The sequence below is a fragment of the Taudactylus pleione genome, unplaced genomic scaffold (genome assembly GCF_031769625.1).
Source record: "Taudactylus pleione unplaced genomic scaffold, aTauple2 ptg001349l, whole genome shotgun sequence".
Classification (NCBI taxonomy): Eukaryota; Metazoa; Chordata; class Amphibia; order Anura; family Myobatrachidae; genus Taudactylus; species Taudactylus pleione.
Window position 1 is genome coordinate 245,571 of NW_028285749.1, and position 22,774 is coordinate 268,344.

Consider the following 22,774-nt stretch of genomic DNA (forward strand, 5'->3'; position numbering starts at 1 on the left):
AGGGTAGGGGGCAGCTGAAGTGAGGGTAGAGGGCAGCTGAAGTGAGGGTAGGGGGCAGCTGAAGTGAGGCTAGGGGGCAGCTGAAGTGCGGGTAGGGGGCAGCTGAAGTGAGGGTAGGGGGCAGCTGAAGTGAGGGTATAGGTCAGCTGAAGTGAGGGTAGGGGGGCAGCTGAAGTGAGGGTATAGGTCAGCTTAAGTGAGGATACGGGGTAGCTGAAGTGAGGGTAGGGGGCAGCTGTAGTGAGGATAGGGGGCAGCTGAAGTGAGGATATGGGGCAGCTGAAGTGAGGGTAGGAGGCAGCTGAAGTGAGGATATGGGGCAGCTGAAGTGAGGGTAGGAGGCAGCTGAAGTGAGGGTAGGGGCAGCTGAAGTGAGGGTAGGGGGCAGCTGAAGTGAGGGTAGGGGGCAGCTGAAGTGAGGGTAGAGGGCAGCTGAAGTGAGGGTAGGGGGCAGCTGAAGTGAGGCTAGGGGGCAGCTGAAGTGCGGGTAGGGGGCAGCTGAAGTGATGGTAGGGGGCAGCTGAAGTGAGGGTATAGGTCAGCTGAAGTGAGGGCAGGGGGGCAGCTGAAGTGAGGGTCTAGGTCAGCTGAAGTGAGGATACGGGGTAGCTGAAGTGAGGGTAGGGGGCAGCTGTAGTGAGGATAGGGGGCAGCTGAAGTGAGGATATGGGGCAGCTGAAGTGAGGGTAGGAGACAGCTGAAGTGAGGGTAGGGGCAGCTGAAGTGAGGGTAGGGGGCAGCTGAAGTGAGGGTAGGGGGCAGCTGAAGTGAGGGTAGAGGGCAGCTGAAGTGAGGGTAGGGGGCAGCTGAAGTGAGGCTAGGGGGCAGCTGAAGTGCGGGTAGGGGGCAGCTGAAGTGAGGGTAGGGGGCAGCTGAAGTGAGGGTATAGGTCAGCTGAAGTGAGGGTAGGGGGGCAGCTGAAGTGAGGGTATAGGTCAGCTGAAGTGAGGATACGGGGTAGCTGAAGTGAGGGTAGGGGGCAGCTGTACTGAGGATAGGGGGCAGCTGAAGTGAGGATATGGGGCAGCTGAAGTGAGGGTAGGAGGCAGCTGAAGTGAGGATATGAGGCAGCTGAAGTGAGGGTAGGAGGCAGCTGAAGTGAGGGTAGGGGGCAGCTGAAGTGAGGGTAGGGGACAGCTGAAGTGAGGGTAGGGGGCAGCTGAAGTGAGGGTAGGGGGCAGCTGAAGTGAGGGTAGGGGACAGCTGAAGTGAGGGTAGGAGGCAGCTGAAGTGAGGGTATGGGGCAGCTGAAGTGAGGGTAGGAGGCAGCTGAAGTGAGGATAGGGGGCAGCTGAAGTGAGGGTAGGAGGCAGCTGAAGTGAGGATATGGGGCAGCTGAAGTGAGGGTAGAGGGCAGCTGAAGTGAGGGTAGGGGGTAGCTGAAGTGAGGGTATAGGTCAGCTGAAGTGAGGATACGGGGTAGCTGAAGTGCGGGTAGGGGGCAGCTGAAGTGAGGGTAGGGGGCAGCTGAAGTGAGGGTAGGGGGCAGCTTAAGTGAGGGTAGGAGGCAGCTCACTTCAGCTGCTCCATATCCTCACTTCAGCTGCCCCATATCCTCACTACAGCTGCCCCATATCCTCACTACAGCTGCCCCCTACCCTCACTTCAGCTACCCCGTATCCTCACTTCAGCTGACCTATACCCTCACTTCAGCTACCCCCTACCCTCACTTCAGCTGCCCCCTACCCTCACTTCAGCTGCCCCCTACCCGCAGCTGAAGTGAGGATATGAGGCAGCTGAAGTGAGGGTAGGAGGCAGCTGAAGTGAGGGTAGGGGGCAGCTGAAGTGAGGGTAGGGGACAGCTGAAGTGAGGGTAGGGGGCAGCTGAAGTGAGGGTAGGGGGCAGCTGAAGTGAGGGTAGGGGACAGCTGAAGTGAGGGTAGGAGGCAGTTGAAGTGAGGGTATGGGGCAGCTGAAGTGAGGGTAGGGGGCAGCTGAAGTAAGGGTATGGGGCAGCTGAAGTGAGGGTATGGGGCATCAGAAGTGAGGGTAGGAGGCAGCTGAAGTGAGGATAGGGGGCAGCTGAAGTGAGGGTAGAGGGCAGCTGAAGTGAGGGTAGGGGGTAGCTGAAGTGAGGGTATAGGTCAGCTGAAGTGAGGATACGGGGTAGCTGAAGTGAGGGTAGGGGGCAGCTGTAGTGAGGATATGGGGCAGCTGAAGTGAGGATATGGAGCAGCTGAAGTGAGGGTAGGAGGCAGCTGAAGTGAGGGTATGGGGCAGCTGAAGTGAGGGTAGAGGTCAGCTGAAGTGAGGGTAGGGGGCAGCTGAAGTGAGGGTAGGGGACAGCTGAAGTGAGGGTAGGGGGCAGCTGAAGTGAGGATATGGGGCAGCTGAAGTGAGGACAGGGGGCAGCTGAAGTGAGGATATAGGGCAGCTGAAGTGAGGGCAGGGGGCAGCTGAAGTGAGGGTAGGGGGCAGCTGTAGTGAGGATATGGGGCAGCTGTAGTGAGGATATGGGGCAGCTGACATGAGGGTAGGGGGCAGCTGAAGTGAGGGTAGGGGACAGCTGAAGTGAGGGTAGGAGGCAGCTGAAGTGAGGGTATGGGGCAGCTGAAGTGAGGGTAGGGGGCAGCTGAAGTGAGGGTATGGGGCAGCTGAAGTGAGGGTATGGGGCAGCTGAAGTGAGGGTAGGAGGCAGCTGAAGTGAGGATATGGGGCAGCTGAAGTGAGGGTAGAGGGCAGCTGAAGTGAGGGTAGGGGATAGCTGAAGTGAGGGTATAGGTCAGCTGAAGTGAGGGTAGGAGGCAGCTGAAGTGAGGGTAGGGGGCAGCTGAAGTGAGGGTAGGGGGCAGCTGAAGTGAGGGTATAGGTCAGCTGAAGTGAGGGTAGGGGGGCAGCTGAAGTGAGGGTAGGGGGGCAGCTGAAGTGAGGGTAGGTGACAGCTGAAGTGAGGGTAGGGGACAGCTGAAGTGAGGGTAGGGGGCAGCTGAAGTGAGGGTAGGGGGCAGCTGAAGTGAGGATATGGGGCAGCTGAAGTGAGGGTATAGGTCAGCTGAAGTGAGGGTAGGGGGGCAGCTGAAGTGAGGGTAGGGGGCAGCTGTAGTGAGGATATGGGGCAGCTGAAGTGAGGGTATGGGGCAGCTGTAGTGCGGATATGGGGCAGCTGAACTGAGGATATGGGGCAGCTGAAGTGAGGGTAGGAGGCAGCTGAAGTGAGGGTATGGGGCAGCTGAAGTGAGGGTAGAGGGCAGCTGAAGTGAGGGTAGGGGGTAGCTGAAGTGAGGGTATAGGTCAGCTGAAGTGAGGGTAGGGGGGCAGCTGAAGTGAGGGTAGGAGGCAGCTGAAGTGAGGGTAGGGGGCAGCTGAAGTGAGGGTAGGGGGCAGCTGAAGTGAGGATATGGGGCAGCTGAAGTGAGGGTATAGGTCAGCTGAAGTGAGGGTAGGGGGGCAGCTGAAGTGAGGGTAGGGGGCAGCTGTAGTGAGTATATGGGGCAGCTGAAGTGAGGGTAGGGGGCAGCTGAAGTGAGGGTAGGGGGCAGCTGAAGTGAGGATATGGGGCAGCTGAAGTGAGGACAGGGGGCAGCTGAAGTGAGGATATAGGGCAGCTGAAGTGAGGGTAGGGGGCAGCTGAAGTGAGGGTAGGGGCAGCTGAAGTGAGGGTAGAGGGCAGCTTAAGTGAGGGTAGGGGGCAGCTGAAGTGAGGACAGGGGGCAGCTGAAGTGAGGATATAGGGCAGCTGAAGTGAGGGTAGGGGGCAGCTGAAGTGAGGGTATGGGACAGCTGAAGAGAGGGTAGAGGGCAGCTGAAGTGAGGACAGGGGGCAGCTGAAGTGAGGGTAGGGGGCAGCTGAAGTGAGGACAGGGGGCAGCTGAAGTGAGGGTAGGGGGCAGCTGAAGTGAGGACAGGGGGCAGCGGGGTTCCTGTAAGAAATTAGTTGCATGCATCTGAGTACAGATGTTCAAAATGACAAATGAATTTTGGTGGCTAGTCCTGGTTTCCAAATAAGAAATGCTCTGCAGAACACATCAGCATTATAATGTTACAGGGCACCAGAATCAGGGCATTGATCTGCAGAGCTATCAGTAAATGAAAAGGTTCCAAAAAATTGCACACAATGTAAAAGGGAACCTCCCTAAAAGAAGATTAATAAAGGTGAGGCTAGTACAACTTCTGCTCATGTAAGTAACAAAATTCACTTGGTTCCTCAAATTAGATCTTTGCAAATAAAGTCGCCATAGTGCAAATACAAATCAGTAAAAAGAAAACAAACATGTGAACGTCACAATCTCCCAACATGAGTGTGACAATAACCAATCAGCTCTTCCCTGTGCTGCTGGGGACCCTGCTCCTCCCACTATATAACTCTCAGACCATGGCGCCCTGTATTAGTGTGACAATAACCAATCAGCTCTTCCCTGTGCTGCTGGAGACCCTGCTCCTCCCACTATATAACTCTCAGACCATGGCGCCCTGTATTAGTGTGACAATAACCAATCAGCTCTTCCCTGTGCTGCTGGGGACCCTGCTCCTCCCACTATATAACTCTCAGACCATGGCGCCCTGTATTAGTGTGACAATAACCAATCAGCTCTTCCCTGTGCTGCTGGAGACCCTGCTCCTCCCACTATATAACTCTCAGACCATGGCGCCCTGTATTAGTGTGACAATAACCAATCAGCTCTTCCCTGTGCTGCTGGAGACCCTGCTCCTCCCACTATATAACTCTCAGACCATGGCACCCTGTATTAGTGTGACAATAACCAATCAGCTCTTCCCTGTGCTGCTGGGGACCCTGCTCCTCCCACTATATAACTCTCAGACCATGGCGTCCTGTATTAGTGTGACAATAACCAATCAGCTCTTCCCTGTGCTGCTGGGGACCCTGCTCCTCCCACTATATAACTCTCAGACCATGGTGCCCTGTATTAGTGTGACAATAACCAATCAGCTCTTCCCTGTGCTGCTGGGGACCCTGCTCCTCCCACTATATAACTCTCAGACCATGGCGCCCTGTATTAGTGTGACAATAACCAATCAGCTCTTCCCTGTGCTGCTGGGGACCCTGCTCCTCCCACTATATAACTCTCAGACCATGGCGCCCTGTATTAGTGTGACAATAACCAATCAGCTCTTCCCTGTGCTGCTGGGGACCCTGCTCCTCCCACTATATAACTCTCAGACCATGGCTTCCTGTATCATTGTGACAATAACCAATCAGCTCTTCCCTGTGCTGCTGGGGACCCTGCTCCTCCCACTATATAACTCTCAGACCATGGCGCCCTGTATTAGTGTGACAATAACCAATCAGCTCTTCCCTGTGCTGCTGGAGACCCTGCTCCTCCCACTATATAACTCTCAGACCATGGCTTCCTGTATTAGTGTGACAATAACCAATCAGCTCTTCCCTGTGCTGCTGGGGACCCTGCTCCTCCCACTATATAACTCTCAGACCATGGCTTCCTGTATCATTGTGACAATAACCAATCAGCTCTTCCCTGTGCTGCTGGGGACCCTGCTCCTCCCACTATATAACTCTCAGACCATGGCGCCCTGTATTAGTGTGACAATAACCAATCAGCTCTTCCCTGTGCTGCTGGGGACCCTGCTCCTCCCACTATATAACTCTCAGACCATGGCGCCCTGTATTAGTGTGACAATAACCAATCAGCTCTTCCCTGTGCTGCTGGGGACCCTGCTCATCCCACTATATAACTCTCAGACCATGGCTTCCTGTATCATTGTGACAATAACCAATCAGCTCTTCCCTGTGCTGCTGGGGACCCTGCTCCTCCCACTATATAACTCTCAGACCATGGCGCCCTGTATTAGTGTGACAATAACCAATCAGCTCTTCCCTGTGCTGCTGGAGACCCTGCTCCTCCCACTATATAAATCTCAGACCATGGCTTCCTGTATTAGTGTGACAATAACCAATCAGCTCTTCCCTGTGCTGCTGGGGACCCTGCTCCTCCCACTATATAACTCTCAGACCATGGCTTCCTGTATCATTGTGACAATAACCAATCAGCTCTTCCCTGTGCTGCTGGGGACCCTGCTCCTCCCACTATATAACTCTCAGACCATGGCGCCCTGTATTAGTGTGACAATAACCAATCAGCTCTTCCCTGTGCTGCTGGGGACCCTGCTCCTCCCACTATATAACTCTCAGACCATGGCGCCCTGTATTAGTGTGACAATAACCAATCAGCTCTTCCCTGTGCTGCTGGGGACCCTGCTCCTCCCACTATATAACTCTCAGACCATGGCTTCCTGTATTAGTGTGACAATAACCAATCAGCTCTTCCCAGGGGCAGAACTATGGGAGACATTGGAGGCTCCTGCCGCCGGGCTCCAGCACTGAAGGGGAACCTCCTCCATTGCCCTCAACATATTCACCCCACTTAGGGCTGTAACTATGTACCCGGAGTGTACCGTTATGGCCGCCCAATACATGGCACCCCTTCCCGGCACCTGAGAAGCCACCATACACTATGGGAGAGCTCCGTGTCAGACCATCAGCTGCCGTCTCCGTCTATCTATAGCCTGTCCCTACTCATTGGTGTTGCTGCTCCTCAGCAGCTTCTATTGTCAGTGTGACCTCTCCGGCGCCCCCTCACCCACAACTCTCTCACTCCATAGCACGCCTATATTCTGTGTGCAACTGCGGATGTATCTGCTTGCGAAATGCTACATTACAGTGTCAGAAGCTGTGACGGAGGGCATCAAATTATAACTTGACACCAGGCGTCTGGATTGAATTTACGCCACTGGCTCTACCCTGTGCTGCTGGGGACCCTGCTCCTCCAACTATATAACTCTCAGTCTGTGGCTTCCTGTATTAGTGTGACAATAGCCTATCACCTCTACCCTGTGCTGCTGGGGACCCTGCTCCTCCAACTATATAACTCTCAGTCTGTGGCTTCCTATATCAGTGTGACAATAGCCTATCACCTCTACCCTGTGCTGCTGGGGACCCTGCTCCTCCCACTATATAACTCTCAGTCTGTGGCATCCTGTATTAGTGTGACAATAGCCTATCACCTCTACCCTGTGCTGCTGGGGACCCTGCTCCTCCAACTATATAACTCTCAGTCTGTGGCTTCCTATATCAGTGTGACAATAGCCTATCACCTCTACCCTGTGCTGCTGGGGACCCTGCTCCTCCCACTATATAACTCTCAGTCTGTGGCATCCTGTATTAGTGTGACAATAGCCTATCACCTCTACCCTGTGCTGCTGGGGACCCTGCTCCTCCCACTATATAACTCTCAGTCTGTGGCTTCCTATATCAGTGTGACAATAGCCTATCACCTCTACCCTGTGCTGCTGGGGACCCTGCTCCTCCCACTATAGAACTCTCAGACTGTTGCTTCCTGTATCAGTGTGACAATAGCCTATCACCTCTACTATGTGCTGCTGGGGACCCTGCTCCTCCCACTATAGAACTCTCAGTCTGTGGCTTCTTGCTGCCTCCATTCCCCTCCTCACATTATGTCCCTGCCCCTGTCACATGCAGCCCTGTCCTCATTGACACATCACTATCCTGATGTACTCTGTACTGCTGTGGAAACAATTTACATCACTGTGCTCTAATGGAACATAATTAAGGAGACTCTGGGCCAGTGGCTGTTGTCCATGTCATGTTCTGGATTACTAAGTGTCAGAGCTGTAGCATACGGAGGAGCACAGAGGTCTCTGTCCAGCTCATGTTGGATCCTTTGTGTTGTTCTCAGTTTCCAGACTCTTATTATCTCTTACATGGACCAAGTAGGTAATACTGGTGGGACACAAGTCTTTCTAGATACAATTACATGTTTTTCTTGTCTCTATCTAAAGACTTTTACATTTCCCCAAATGTAACTCTGTAGCCAGTTTCCCAGAGATTGGACAACGTTAGTTATATATAGAGTTCTTATAAAACACAAGAGAAATGTCAGCTTTACGCTCACTCCTGGCAGAATAAAGGTCCAAACTGAAATATCTTTGGTTTTCCAGGTTCCGGAAGAGCAGATAAAAAATGGGAGAAATGGTTTATGATACCTGTAGAAGAAAATACAGAATATTCATTATTTATTGAGTCTATATTCTAAAGCAAAGTAGCTGAGTTGTAAGAACAGACAGAAGGGCAGGTAGTAGGGAAAGACAGTACGACAGGTAGTAGGGCAGGTAGTAGGGAAAGACAGTACGACAAGTAGTACGGCAGGTAGTAGGGAAAGACAGTAGGGCAGGTAGCAGGGAAAGACAGTAGGGCAGGTAGTAGAGAAAGACAGCAGGGCAGGTAGTAGGGAAAGACAGTACGACAGGTAGTAGGGAAAGACAGTAGGACAGGTAGTAGGGAAAGACAGAAGGGCAGGTAGTAGGGAAAGACAGTACAACAGGTAGTAGGGCAGGTAGTAGGGAAAGACAGTAGGGCAGGTAGTAGGGAAAGACAGTAGGACAGGTAGTAGGGAAAGACAGTAGGGCAGGTAGTAGGGACAGACAGTAGGGCAGGTAGTAGGGAAAGACAGTAGGGCAGGTAGAAGGGAAAGACAGAAGGGCAGGTAGCAGGGAAAGACAGTAGGACAGGTAGTAGGGAAAGACAGTAGGGCAGGTAGTAGAGAAAGACAGTAGTGCAGGAAGCAGGGAAAGACAGTAGGGCAGGTAGTAGAGAAAGACAGTAGGGCAGGGAGTAGGGAAAGACAGTAGGGCAGGTAGTAGAGAAAGACAGTAGGGCAGGAAGCAGGGAAAGACAGTAGGGCAGGTAGTAAGGAAAGACCATAGGGCAGGTAGTAGGGAAAGACAGCAGGGAAGGTAGTAGGGAAAGACAGCAGGGCAGGTAGTAAAGAAAGAAAGTAGGGCAGGTAGTAGAGAAAGACAGTAGGGCAGGTAGTAGGGAAAGACAGTAGGACAGGTAGTAGAGAAAGACAGTAGGGCAGGTAGTAAGGAAAGACAGTAGGGAAGGTAGTAGGGAAAGACAGTAGGGCAGGTAGTAGGGAAAGATAGTAGGGCAGGTAGTAGAGAAAGACAGTAGGGCAGGTAGTAGAGAAAGATAGTAGGGCAGGTAGAAGAGAAAGACAGTAGGGCAGGTAGTAGAGATAGATGGTAGGGAAGGTAGTAGAGAAAGACGGTAGGGAAGGTAGTAGAGAAAGACGGTAGGGCAGGTAGTAAGGAAAGACCGTAGGGCAGGTAGTAAGGAAAGACAGTAGGGAAGGTAGTAGGGAAAGACAGTAGGGCAGGTAGTAGAGAAAGACAGTAGGGAAGGTAGCAGGGAAAGACAGTAGGGCAGGTAGTAGAGAAAGACAGTAGGGAAGGTAGTAGAGAAAGACAGTAGGGAAGGTAGTAGAAAAAGACAGTAGGGAAGGTAGTAGGGAAAGACAGTAGGGAAGGTAGTAGAGAAAGACAGTAGGGAAGGTAGTAGAGAAAGACAGTAGGGAAGGTAGCAGAGAAAGACAGTAGGGAAGGTAGTAGAGAAAGACAGTAGGGCAGGTAGTAAGGAAAGACAGTAGGGAAGGTAGTAGGGAAAGACAGTAGGGAAGGTAGTAGAGAAAGACAGTAGGGAAGGTAGCAGAAAAAGACACTAGGTCAGGTAGTAAGGAAAGACAGTAGGGCAGGTAGTAAGGAAAGAAAGTAGGGCAGGTAGTAAGGAAAGACAGTAGGGCAGGTAGTAGGGAAAGACATTATGGCAGGTAGTAAGGAAAGACAGTAGGGCAGGTAGTAGAGAAAGACAGTAGGGCAGGTAGTAGGGAAAGACAGTAGGGAAGGTAGTAGAGAAAGACAGTAGGGCAGGTAGTAAGGAAAGACAGTAGGGCAGGTAGTAGAGAAAGACAGTAGGGCAGGTAGTAAGGAAAGACAGTAAGGCAGGTAGTAAGGAAAGACAGTAGGGCAGGTAGTAAGGAAAGACAGTAGGGCAGGTAGTAGAGAAAGACAGGGCAGGTAGTAAGGAAAGACAGTAGGGCAGGTAGTAGAGAAAGACAGTAGGGCAGGTAGTAGGGAAAGACAGTAGGACAGGTAGTAGAGAAAGACAGAAGGGACGGTAGTAAGGAATGACAGTAGGGCTGGTAGTAAGGAAAGACAGTAGGGCAGGTAGTAGGGAAAGACAGTAGGGAAGGTAGTAAGGAAAGACAGTAGGGAAGGTAGTAAGGAATGACAGCAGGCAAGGTAGTAAAGAAAGACAGTAGGGAAGGTAGTAGAGAAAGACAGTAGGGCAGGTAGTAGAGAAAGACAGTAGAGAAAGACAGTAGGGAAGGTAGCAGGGAAAGACAGTAGGGCAGGTAGTAGAGAAAGACAGTAGGGAAGGTAGTAGATAAAGACAGTAGGGAAGGTAGTAGAGAAAGACAGTAGAGAAGGTAGTAGAGAAAGACAGTAGGGAAGGTAGCATAGAAAGACAGTAGGGAAGGTAGTAGAGAAAGACAGTTGGGAAGGTTGTAGAGAAAGACATTAGGGCAGGTAGTAAGGAAAGACAGTAGGGCAGGTAGTAAGGAAAGACAGTAGGGCAGGTAGTAGAGAAAGACAGTAGGGCAGGAAGTAAGGAAAGACAGTAGGGAAGGTAGTAGGGAAAGACAGTAGGGCAGGTAGTAGGGAAAGATAGTAGGGCAGGTAGTAGAGAAAGACAGTTGGGAAGGTTGTAGAGAAAGACAGTAGGGCAGGTAGTAAGGAAAGACAGTAGGGCAGGTAGTAAGGAAAGACAGTAGGGCAGGTAGTAGAGAAAGACAGTAGGGCAGGAAGTAAAGAAAGACAGTAGGGAAGGTAGTAGGGAAAGACAGTAGGGCAGGTAGTAAGGAAAGACAGTAGGGCAGGTAGCAGGTAAAGACAGTAGGGAAGGTAGTAGAGAAAGACAGTAGGGCAGGTAGTAAGGAAAGACAGTAGGGCAGGTAGCAGAGAAAGACAGTAGGGCAGGTAGTAAGGAAAGACAGTAGGGCAGGTAGTAGAGAAAGATAGTAGGGCAGGTAGTAGAGAAAGACAGTAGGGCAGGTAGTAGAGAAAGACAGTAGGACAGGTAGTATGGAAAGACAGTAGGACAGGTAGTAGAGAAAGACAATAGGGAAGGTAGTAGGGAAAGACAGTAGGGCAGGTAGTAGGGGAAGACAGTAGGACAGGTAGTAGAGAAAGACAGTAGGGCAGGTAGTAAGGAAAGACAGTAGTGCAGGTAGTAAGGAAAGACAGTAGGGCAGGTAGTAGAGAAAGACAGTAGGGCAGGTAGTAAGGAAAGACAGTAGGGAAGGTAGTAGAGAAAGACAGTAGGGAAGGTAGCAGAAATAGACACTAGGTCAGGTAGTAAGGAAAGACAGTAGGGTAGGTAGTAAGGAAAGACAGTAGGGCAGGTAGTAAGGAAAGACAGTAGGCTGGTAGTAGGGAAAGACATTATGGCAGGTAGTAAGGAAAGACAGTAGGGCAGGTAGTAGGGAATGACAGTAGGGAAGGTAGTAAGGAAAGACAGTAGGGAAGGTAGTAAGGAAAGACAGCAGGGAAGGTAGTAGAGAAAGACAGCAGGGAAGGTAGTAAGGAAAGACAGCAGGGAAGGTAGTAGATAAAGACAGTAGGGAAGGAAGCAGAGAAAGACAGTAGGGAAGGTAGTAGAGAAAGACAGTAGGGAAGGTAGTAGAGAAAGACAGTAGGGAAGGTAGCAGGGAAAGACAGTAGGGCAGGTAGTAGAGAAAGACAATAGGGAAGGTAGTAGAGAAAGACAGTAGGGAAGGTAGTAGAAAAAGACAGTAGGGAAGGTAGTAGGGAAAGACAGTAGGGAAGGAAGTAGAGAAAGACAGTAGGGCAGGTAGCAGAGAAAGACAGTAGGGAAGGTAGTAGAGAAAGACAGTAGGGCAGGTAGTAAGGAAAGACAGTAGGAAAGGTAGTAGGGAAAGACAGTAGGGAAGGTAGTAGAGAAAGACAGTAGGGAAGGTAGCAGAAAAAGACACTAGGTCAAGTAGTAAGGAAAGACAGTAGGGCAGGTAGTAAGGAAAGACAGTAGGGCAGGTAGTAAGGAAAGACAGTAGGGCAGGTAGTAGGGAAAGACATTATGGCAGGCAGTAAGGAAAGACAGTAGGGCAGGTAGTAGGGAATGACAGTAGGGAAGGTAGTAAGGAAAGACAGTAGGGAAGGTAGTAAGGAAAGACAGCAGGGAAGGTAGTATAGAAAGACAGCAGGGAAGGTAGTAAGGAAAGACAGCAGGGAAGGTAGTAGAGAAAGACAGTAGGGAAGGTAGTAGAGAAAGACAGTAGGGCAGGTAGTAGAGAAAGACAGTAGAGAAGGTAGTAGAGAAAGACAGTAGGGATGGTAGCAGGGAAAAACAGTAGGGCAGGTAGTAGAGAAAGACAGTAGGGAAGGTAGCAGGGAAAGACAGTAGGGAAGGTAGTAGATAAAGACAGTAGGGAAGGTAGCAGAGAAAGACAGTAGGGAAGGTAGTAGAGAAAGACAGTAGGGAAGGTAGTAGAGAAAGACAGTAGGGAAGGTAGCAGGGAAAGACAGTAGGGCAGGTAGTAGAGAAAGACAGTAGGGAAGGTAGTAGAGAAAGACAGTAGGGAAGGTAGTAGAAAAAGACAGTAGGGAAGGTAGTAGGGAAAGACAGTAGGGAAGGTAGTAGAGAAAGACAGTAGGGAAGGTAGTAGAGAAAGACAGTAGGGAAGGTAGCAGAGAAAGACAGTAGGGAAGGTAGAAGAGAAAGACAGTAGGGCAGGTAGTAAGGAAAGACAGTAGGGAAGGTAGTAGGGAAAGACAGTAGGGAAGGTAGTAGAGAAAGACAGTAGGGAAGGTAGCAGAAAAAGACACTAGGTCAGGTAGTAAGGAAAGACAGTAGGGCAGGTAGTAAGGAAAGACAGTAGGGCAGGTAGTAAGGAAAGACAGTAGGGCAGGTAGTATGGAAAGACATTATGGCAGGCAGTAAGGAAAGACAGTAGGGCAGGTAGTAGGGAATGACAGTAGGGAAGGTAGTAAGGAAAGACAGTAGGGAAGGTAGTAAGGAAAGACAGCAGGGAAGGTAGTAGAGAAAGACAGCAGGGAAGGTAGTATGGAAAGACAGCAGGGAAGGTAGTAGAGAAAGACAGTAGGGAAGGTAGCAGGGAAAGACAGTAGGGAAGGTAGTAGAGAAAGACAGTAGGGAAGGTAGTAGAGAAAGACAGTAGGGAAGGTAGCAGGGAAAGACAGTAGGGCAGGTAGTAGAGAAAGACAGTAGGGAAGGTAGTAGGGAAAGACAGTAGGGAAGGTAGTAGAGAAAGACAGTAGGGAAGGTAGCAGGGAAAGACAGTAGGGTAGGTAGCAGAGAAAGACAGTAGGGAAGGTAGTAGAGAAAGACAGTAGGGAAGGTAGCAGAGAAAGACAGTAGGGAAGGTAGTAGAGAAAGACAGTAGGGAAGGTAGTAGAGAAAGACAGTAGGGCAGGTAGTAGGGAAGGTAGTAGAGAAAGATAGTAGGGCAGGTAGTAAGGAAAGACAGTAGGGCTGGTAGTAGAGAAAGACAGTAGGGCAGGTAGTAAGGAAAGACAGTAGGGAAGGTAGTAGGGAAAGACAGTAGGGAAGGTAGTAGAGAAAGACAGTAGGGAAGGTAGTAGAGAAAGACAGTAGGGAAGGTAGCAGGGAAAGACAGTAGGGCAGGTAGTAGAGAAAGACAGTAGGGAAGGTAGTAGAGAAAGACAGTAGGGAAGGTAGTAGAAAAAGACAGTAGGGAAGGTAGTAGGGAAAGACAGTAGGGAAGGTAGTAGAGAAAGACAGTAGGGAAGGTAGTAGAGAAAGACAGTAGGGAAGGTAGCAGAGAAAGACAGTAGGGAAGGTAGTAGAGAAAGACAGTAGGGCAGGTAGTAAGGAAAGACAGTAGGGAAGGTAGTAGGGAAAGACAGTAGGGAAGGTAGTAGAGAAAGACAGTAGGGAAGGTAGCAGAAAAAGACACTAGGTCAGGTAGTAAGGAAAGACAGTAGGGCAGGTAGTAAGGAAAGACAGTAGGGCAGGTAGTAAGGAAAGACAGTAGGGCAGGAAGTAGGGAAAGACATTATGGCAGGTAGTAAGGAAAGACAGTAGGGCAGGTAGTAGAGAAAGACAGTAGGGCAGGTAGTAGGGAAAGACAGTAGGTCAGGTAGTAGAGAAAGACAGTAGGGCAGGTAGTAAGGAAAGACAGTAGGGCAGGTAGTAGAGAAAGACAGTAGGGCAGGTAGTAAGGAAAGACAGTAAGGCAGGTAGTAAGGAAAGACAGTAGGGCAGGTAGTAAGGAAAGACAGTAGGGCAGGTAGTAGAGAAAGACAGGGCAGGTAGTAAGGAAAGACAGTAGGGCAGGTAGTAGAGAAAGACAGTAGGGCAGGTAGTAGGGAAAGACAGTAGGACAGGTAGTAGAGAAAGACAGTAGGGACGGTAGTAAGGAAAGACAGTAGGGCTGGTAGTAAGGAAAGACAGTAGGGCAGGTAGTAGGGAAAGACAGTAGGGAAGGTAGTAAGGAAAGACAGTAGGGAAGGTAGTAAGGAAAGACAGCAGGCAAGGTAGTAAAGAAAGACTGTAGGGAAGGTAGTAGAGAAAGCAGTAGGGCAGGTAGTAGAGAAAGACAGTAGGGAAGGTAGTAGAGAAAGACAGTAGGGAAGGTAGTAGAGAAAGACAGTAGGGCAGGTAGTAGGGAAGGTAGTAGATAAAGACAGTAGGGCAGGTAGTAGAGAAAGACAGTAGGGCAGGTAGTAGGGAAAGACAGTAGGGCAGGTAGTAGAGAAAGACAGTAGGGCAGGTAGTAAGGAAAGACAGTAGGGCAGGTAGTAGAGAAAGACAGTAGGGCAGGTAGTAAGGAAAGACAGTAAGGCAGGTAGTAAGGAAAGACAGTAGGGCAGGTAGTAAGGAAAGACAGTAGGGCAGGTAGTAGAGAAAGACAGGGCAGGTAGTAAGGAAAGACAGTAGGGCAGGTAGTAGAGAAAGACAGTAGGGCAGGTAGTAGGGAAAGACAGTAGGACAGGTAGTAGAGAAAGACAGTAGGGACGGTAGTAAGGAAAGACAGTAGGGCTGGTAGTAAGGAAAGACAGTAGGGCAGTTAGTAGGGAAAGACAGTAGGGAAGGTAGTAAGGAAAGACAGTAGGGAAGGTAGTAAGGAAAGACAGCAGGCAAGGTAGTAAAGAAAGACAGTAGGGAAGGTAGTAGAGAAAGACAGTAGGGCAGGTAGTAGAGAAAGACAGTAGAGAAAGACAGTAGGGAAGGTAGCAGGGAAAGACAGTAGGGCAGGTAGTAGAGAAAGACAGTAGGGAAGGTAGTAGATAAAGACAGTAGGGAAGGTAGTAGAGAAAGACAGTAGAGAAGGTAGTAGAGAAAGACAGTAGGGAAGGTAGCATAGAAAGACAGTAGGGAAGGTAGTAGAGAAAGACAGTTGGGAAGGTTGTAGAGAAAGACAGTAGGGCAGGTAGTAAGGAAAGACAGTAGGGCAGGTAGTAGAGAAAGACAGTAGGGCATGAAGTAAGGAAAGACAGTAGGGAAGGTAGTAGGGAAAGACAGTAGGGCAGGTAGTAGGGAAAGATAGTTGGGCAGGTAGTAGAGAAAGACAGTTGGGAAGGTTGTAGAGAAAGACAGTAGGGCAGGTAGTAAGGAAAGACAGTAGGGCAGGTAGTAAGGAAAGACAGTAGGGCAGGTAGTAGAGATAGACAGTAGGGCAGGAAGTAAGGAAAGACAGTAGGGAAGGTAGTAGGGAAAGACAGTAGGGCAGGTAGTAAGGAAAGACAGTAGGGCAGGTAGCAGGTAAAGACAGTAGGGAAGGTAGTAGAGAAAGACAGTAGGGCAGGTAGTAAGGAAAGACAGTAGGGCAGGTAGCAGAGAAAGACAGTAGGGCAGGTAGTAAGGAAAGACAGTAGGGCAGGTAGTAGAGAAAGATAGTAGGGCAGGTAGTAGAGAAAGACAGAAGGGCAGGTAGTAGAGAAAGACAGTAGGACAGGTAGTAGGGAAAGACAGTAGGACAGGTAGTAGTGAAAGATAGGGAAGGTAGTAGGGAAAGACAGTAGGGCAGGTAGTAGGGGAAGACAGTAGGACAGGTAGTAGAGAAAGACAGTAGGGCAGGTAGTAAGGAAAGACAGTAGGGCAGGTAGTAAGGAAAGACAGTAGGGCAGGTAGTAGAGAAAGACAGTAGGGCAGGTAGTAATGAAAGACAGTAGGGAAGGTAGTAGGGAAAGACAGTAGGGAAGGTAGTAGAGAAAGACAGTAGGGAAGGTAGCAGAAATAGACACTAGGTCAGGTAGTAAGGAAAGACAGTAGGGTAGGTAGTAAGGAAAGACAGTAGGGCAGGTAGTAAGGAAAGACAGTAGGCTGGTAGTAGGGAAAGACATTATGGCAGGTAGTAAGGAAAGACAGTAGGGCAGGTAGTAGGGAATGACAGTAGGGAAGGTAGTAAGGAAAGACAGTAGGGAAGGTAGTAAGGAAAGACAGCAGGGAAGGTAGTAGAGAAAGACAGCAGGGAAGGTAGTAAGGAAAGACAGCAGGGAAGGTAGTAGATAAAGACAGTAGGGAAGGAAGCAGAGAAAGACAGTAGGGAAGGTAGTAGAGAAAGACAGTAGGGAAGGTAGTAGAGAAAGACAGTAGGGAAGGTAGCTGGGAAAGACAGTAGGGCAGGTAGTAGAGAAAGACAGTAGGGAAGGTAGTAGAGAAAGACAGTAGGGAAGGTAGTAGAAAAAGACAGTAGGGAAGGTAGTAGGGAAAGACAGTAGGGAAGGTAGTAGAGAAAGACAGTAGGGAAGGTAGTAGAGAAAGACAGTAGGGAAGGTAGCAGAGAAAGACAGTAGGGAAGGTAGTAGAGAAAGACAGTAGGGCAGGTAGTAAGGAAAGACAGTAGGGAAGGTAGTAGGGAAAGACAGTAGGGAAGGTAGTAGAGAAAGACAGTAGGGAAGGTAGCAGAAAAAGACACTAGGTCAGGTAGTAAGGAAAGACAGTAGGGCAGGTAGTAAGGAAAGACAGTAGGGCAGGTAGTAAGGAAAGACAGTAGGGCAGGTAGTAGGGAAAGACATTATGGCAGGCAGTAAGGAAAGACAGTAGGGCAGGTAGTAGGGAATGACAGTAGGGAAGGTAGTAAGGAAAGACAGTAGGGAAGGTAGTAAGGAAAGACAGCAGGGAAGGTAGTAGAGAAAGACAGCAGGGAAGGTAGTATGGAAAGACAGCAGGGAAGGTAGTAGAGAAAGACAGTAGGGAAGGTAGCAGGGAAAGACAGTAGGGAAGGTAGTAGAGAAAGACAGTAGGGAAGGTAGTAGAGAAAGACAGTAGGGAAGGTAGCAGGGAAAGACAGTAGGGCAGGTAGTAGAGAAAGACAGTAGGGAAGGTAGTAGGGAAAGACAGTAGGGAAGGTAGTAGAGAAAGACAGTAGGGAAGGTAGCAGGGAAAGACAGTAGGGCAGGTAGCAGAGAAAGACAGTAGGGAAGGTAGTAGAGAAAGACAGTAGGGAAGGTAGCAGAGAAAGACAGTAGGGAAGGTAGTAGAGAAAGACAGTAGGGAAGGTAGTAGAGAAAGACAGTAGGGCAGGTAGTAGGGAAGGTAGTAGAGAAAGATAGTAGGGCAGGTAGTAAGGAAAGACAGTAGGGCTGGTAGTAGAGAAAGACAGTAGGGCAGGTAGTAAGGAAAGACAGTAGGGAAGGTAGTAGGGAAAGACAGTAGGGAAGGTAGTAGAGAAAGACAGTAGGGAAGGTAGCAGAAAAAGACACTAGGTCAGGTAGTATGGAAAGACAGTAGGGCAGGTTGTAAGGAAAGACAGTAGGGCAGGTAGTAAGGAAAGACAGTAGGGCAGGTAGTAGGGAAAGACATTATGGCAGGCAGTAAGGAAAGACAGTAGGGCAGGTAGTAGGGAATGACAGTAGGGAAGGTAGTAAGGAAAGACAGTAGGGAAGGTAGTAAGGAAAGACAGCAGGGAAGGTAGTAGAGAAAGACAGCAGGGAAGGTTGTATGGAAAGACAGCAGGGAAGGTAGTAGAGAAAGACAGTAGGGAAGGAAGTAGAGAAAGACAGTAGGGAAGGTAGTAGAGAAAGACAGTAGGGCAGGTAGTAGAGAAAGACAGTCGAGAAGGTAGTAGAGAAAGACAGTTGGGAAGGTAGCAGGGAAAGACAGTAGGGCAGGTATTAGAGAAAGACAGTAGGGAAGGTAGCAGGGAAAGACAGTAGGGAAGGTAGTAGATAAAGACAGTAGGGAAGGTAGCAGAGAAAGACAGTAGGGAAGGTAGTAGAGAAAGACAGTAGGGAAGGTAGTAGAGAAAGACAGTAGGGAAGGTAGCAGGGAAAGACAGTAGGGCAGGTAGTAGAGAAAGACAGTAGGGAAGGTAGTAGGGAAAGACAGTAGGGAAGGTAGTAGAGAAAGACAGTAGGGAAGGTGGCAGGGAAAGACAGTAGGGCAGGTAGCAGAGAAAGACAGTAGGGAAGGTAGTAGAGAAAGACAGTAGGGAAGGTAGCAGAGAAAGACAGTAGGGAAGGTAGTAGAGAAAGACAGTAGGGAAGGTAGCAGAGAAAGACAGTAGGGAAGGTAGTAGAGAAAGACAGTAGGGAAGGTAGTAGAGAAAGACAGTAGGGAAGGTAGCAGAGAAAGACAGTAGGGAAGGTAGCTGAGAAAGACAGTAGGGCAGGTAGTAAGGAAAGACAGTAGGGCAGGTAGTAAGGAAAGACAGTAGGGAAGGTAGTAGAGAAAGACAGTAGGGAAGGTAGTAGAGAAAGACAGTAGGGCAGGTAGTAAGGAAAGACAGTAGGGCAGGTAGTAAGGAAAGACAGTAGGGAAGGTAGTAGAGAAAGACAGTAGGGAAGGTAGTAGTGAAAGACAGTAGGGCAGGTAGTAAGGAAAGACAGTAGGGCAGCTAGTAGTGAAGGTAGTAGAGAAAGACAGTAGGGCAGGTAGTAAGGAAAGACAGTAGGGCAGGTAGTAAGGAAAGACAGTAGGGAAGGTAGTAGAGAAAGACAGTAGGGAAGGTAGTAGAGAAAGACAGTAGGGCAGGTAGTAAGGAAAGACAGTAGGGCAGGTAGTAAGGAAAGACTGTAGGGATAGTAGTAGTAGAGAAAGACAGTAGGGAAGGTAGTAGAGAAAGACAGTAGGGCAGGTAGTAAGGAAAGACAGTAGGGCAGGTAGTAAGGAAAGACAGTATGGAAGGTAGTAGAGAAAGACAGTAGGGAAGGTAGCAGAGAAAGACAGTAGGGCAGGTAGTAAGGAAAGACAGTAGGGCAGGTAGTAAGGAAAGACAGTAGGGCAGGTAGTAAGGAAAGACAGTAGGGAAGGTAGTAGAGAAAGACAGTAGGGAAGGTAGTAGAGAAAGACAGTAGGGCAGGTAGTAAGGAAAGACAGTAGGGCAGGTAGTAAGGAAAGACAGTAGGGAAGGTAGTAGAGAAAGACAGTAGGGAAGGTAGTAGTGAAAGACAGTAGGGCAGGTAGTAAGGAAAGACAGTAGGGCAGCTAGTAGTGAAGGTAGTAGAGAAAGACAGTAGGGCAGGTAGTAAGGAAAGACAGTAGGGCAGGTAGTAAGGAAAGACAGTAGGGAAGGTAGTAGAGAAAGACAGTAGGGAAGGTAGTAGAGAAAGACAGTAGGGCAGGTAGTAAGGAAAGACAGTAGGGCAGGTAGTAAGGAAAGACTGTAGGGAAGGTAGTAGTAGAGAAAGACAGTAGGGAAGGTAGTAGAGAAAGACAGTAGGGCAGGTAGTAAGGAAAGACAGTAGGGCAGGTAGTAAGGAAAGACTGTAGGGAAGGTAGTAGTAGAGAAAGACAGTAGGGAAGGTAGTAGAGAAAGACAGTAGGGCAGGTAGTAAGGAAAGACAGTAGGGCAGGTAGTAAGGAAAGACAGTATGGAAGGTAGTAGAGAAAGACAGTAGGGAAGGTAGCAGAGAAAGACAGTAGGGCAGGTAGTAAGGAAAGACAGTAGGGCAGGTAGTAAGGAAAGACAGTAGGGCAGGTAGTAAGGAAAGACAGTAGGGAAGGTAGTAGAGAAAGACAGTAGGGAAGGTAGTAGAGAAAGACAGTAGGGCAGGTAGTAAGGAAAGACAGTAGGGCAGGTAGTAAGGAAAGACAGTAGGGAAGGTAGTAGAGAAAGACAGTAGGGAAGGTAGTAGTGAAAGACAGTAGGGCAGGTAGTAAGGAAAGACAGTAGGGCAGCTAGTAGTGAAGGTAGTAGAGAAAGACAGTAGGGCAGGTAGTAAGGAAAGACAGTAGGGCAGGTAGTAAGGAAAGACAGTAGGGAAGGTAGTAGAGAAAGACAGTAGGGAAGGTAGTAGAGAAAGACAGTAGGGCAGGTAGTAAGGAAAGACAGTAGGGCAGGTAGTAAGGAAAGACTGTAGGGAAGGTAGTAGTAGAGAAAGACAGTAGGGAAGGTAGTAGAGAAAGACAGTAGGGCAGGTAGTAAGGAAAGACAGTATGGAAGGTAGTAGAGAAAGACAGTAGGGAAGGTAGCAGAGAAAGACAGTAGGGCAGGTAGTAAGGAAAGACAGTAGGGCAAGTAGTAGGGAAAGACAGTAGGGCATGTAGTAGAGAAAGACAGTAGGGCAGGTAGTAGGGAAAGACAGTAGGGCAGGTAGTAGGAAAAGACAGTAAGGCAGGTAGTAAGGAAAGACAGTAGGGCAGGTAGTAGGGAAAGACAGTAGGGCAGGTAGTAGGGAAAGACAGTAGGGCAGGTAGTAGGGAAAGACAGTAGGGCAGATAGTAGGGAAAGACAGTAGGGCAGGTAGTAAAGGCAGGAAGTAGGGGAATCAGTATGGACAGACAAGTAGGTACATGCATTAGGGGCAGGAATTAAGGGCAGACAATAGGAGCAGGAAGTAGGAGGAGGCAATAGGGGCAGACAGTAGGGCAGACAGTAGAGGGAGCAAGTAGGGCAAGATACAATTAGAAGTGGCGCTACCACCTCCTAGACTAAATATCAATAAATGGGCAGAGATCCTAAGGCATCTAGTGTGTCACTACGATCCTCCAGCTATATTCCGGGGGCCGGTTGCTTAGGCCTCCTAAGCTGAAGAGAAACTTTATACAAAAAGTGGAATAGCAGCGCTGGATCGGAGTATTACATAATATTGCTTACAATAGAACATAAACTATGTATAGTGAAATTCATGCGTATTTTATTTTTACTAGTTCATCAATAAACACATATGAACAAAAGAATATATCTTATAAATCATCATAAAACTAAATACAGGTAATTATATCTGTCCCAATGATCCCAATCACAATCTCATATTACACAAGACAGACCGCAAGTGGATGTACACTGGAAACTTTGTATCTTGAGTGTGACCTAGTATGGACAGGAAGTAGGTGCAGGCAGTAAGGGAAGGCAGTAAGGGAAGGTATAGGGCATAGGGGCAGGCAGTAAGGGAAGGTAGTAGGAGCAGTCAGTAGGAACAGGCAGTAAGGCAGGTAGTAGGGGCAGGCAGTAAGGGAAGGCAGTAGGGGCAGCCAATAGGGGCAGGCAGTAAGGGAAGGCAGTAAGGGAAGGTAGTAGGAGCAGTCAGTAATAGCAGGTAGTAAGGCAGGCAGTAAGGGAAGGCAGTAGGGGCAGGAAGTATGGCAGGAAGTATGGACAGGTAGTAGGGGCAAGAAGTATGGACAGGCAGTCGGGGCAGTCAGTAAGGGCAAGAAGTATGGACAGGCAGTAGGGGCATGCAGTAAGGGAAGGTAGTAGGGGCAGTCAGTAGGAACAGGTAGTAAGACAGGCAGTAGGGGCAGGTGGTAGGGCAGACAGTAAGAGCAGGAAGTATGGGCAGGCAGTAAGGGAAGGCAGTAAGGGCAGGCAGTATGGACAGGCAGTAAGGGCAGTCAGTAAGGGAAAGTAGTACGGGCAGTCAGTAGGAGCAGGTGGTAGGGCAGGCAGTAAGGAAAGGCAGTAAGGGAAGGCAGTAAGGGAAGGCAGTAGGAGCAGGTAATAAGGCAGGCAGTAAGGGCAGGCAGTAGGGGCAGTCAGTAAGGGAAAGTAGTAGGGGCAGTCAGTAGGAGCAGGTAGTAGGGGCAGGTGGTAGGGCAGGCAGTAAGGGAAGGCAGTAAGGGAAGGCAGTAAGGGAAGACAGTAAGGGAAGGCAGTAAGGGCAGGCAGTAAGGGAAGGTAGTAAGGGAAGGCAGTAAGGGAAGGCAGTATGGACAGGCAGTAAGGGCAGGCAGTAAGGGAAGGTAGTAAGGGCAGGCAGTATGGACAGGCAGTAAGGGCAGGCAGTAGGGCAGTCAGTAAGGGAATGTAGTAGGAGCAGGTAATAAGGCAGGCAGTAGGGGCAGGTGGTAGGGCAGGCAGTAAGGGAAGGCAGTAGGAACAGGCAGTAAGGGCAGGAAGTATGGACAGGCCGTAGGGGCAGACAGTAGGGTACACCAGAAAAGCTGACATTCTTCTGTTACCTGCATCTACCAGAGCGCAGCTCCAGTATGGACGATCAGGGTGAGGAGACACAGCAGGAGAATAGAAGGAGACAGGACCTCCGCTGAGCCTAGGACTTGCAGACGAGTGTCTGTTTTGAAGCCGGAAACTAAAGAAAGAAAAGACACAGAATACATCAGGGAATTTCTCTAAGGGGTAGATTTACAGAGGACCAGGGTAGGAGTTGCCCAAAGCTTCTACTGTAGGTATCATTATTCATATACATTCTATAAAATGATAGCTAAAAGCTGATTAGTTGCTATGGACAACCTCTATCCCTCACTTAAAATCATACTCCGGCCAAAACCTGCAACCCCCAAATCTGAGACCCACTTTCCACCTCTCATTTAAAGTTATTCACTTACACTTCCCACTGGTGAAAATCAGTCGGAGAGCAGACAAATAAATGACTCACCTGCCTGTGACTGCCTGTTCCTCGATAGCTCTCCTAAGGTCTACATGCACTCTGATTGGTAGATACCTTCAAGCCAACCACCAATCAGCATGGTTTAGCTGCGCTGCACGTACCTGACAGGTGGCCAGGAGACAGGCCGATGTATTTATAACACAAT

General features: G+C 49.4%; 1 protein-coding gene across 2 annotated transcripts in view; it reads right to left on the bottom strand.

Annotated features, from left to right (window-relative positions):
• Positions 1-3,206: 3,206 nt before the first annotated feature.
• The window catches only part of LOC148443033 (V-set domain-containing T-cell activation inhibitor 1-like), a 225,188-nt gene continuing 205,620 nt past the window's right edge, over positions 3,207-22,774 (bottom strand). For both annotated transcript variants that reach the window (XM_088463361.1, XM_088463362.1), the window contains exons 5-6: positions 22,184-22,311; positions 3,207-7,980 (exon numbers count right to left, since the gene is read on the bottom strand). In XM_088463361.1, the coding sequence (XP_088319487.1) occupies positions 22,190-22,311 (122 nt within the window). In that variant the 3' untranslated portion in view covers positions 3,207-7,980; positions 22,184-22,189. The remainder of the gene's footprint in view (positions 7,981-22,183; positions 22,312-22,774) is intronic.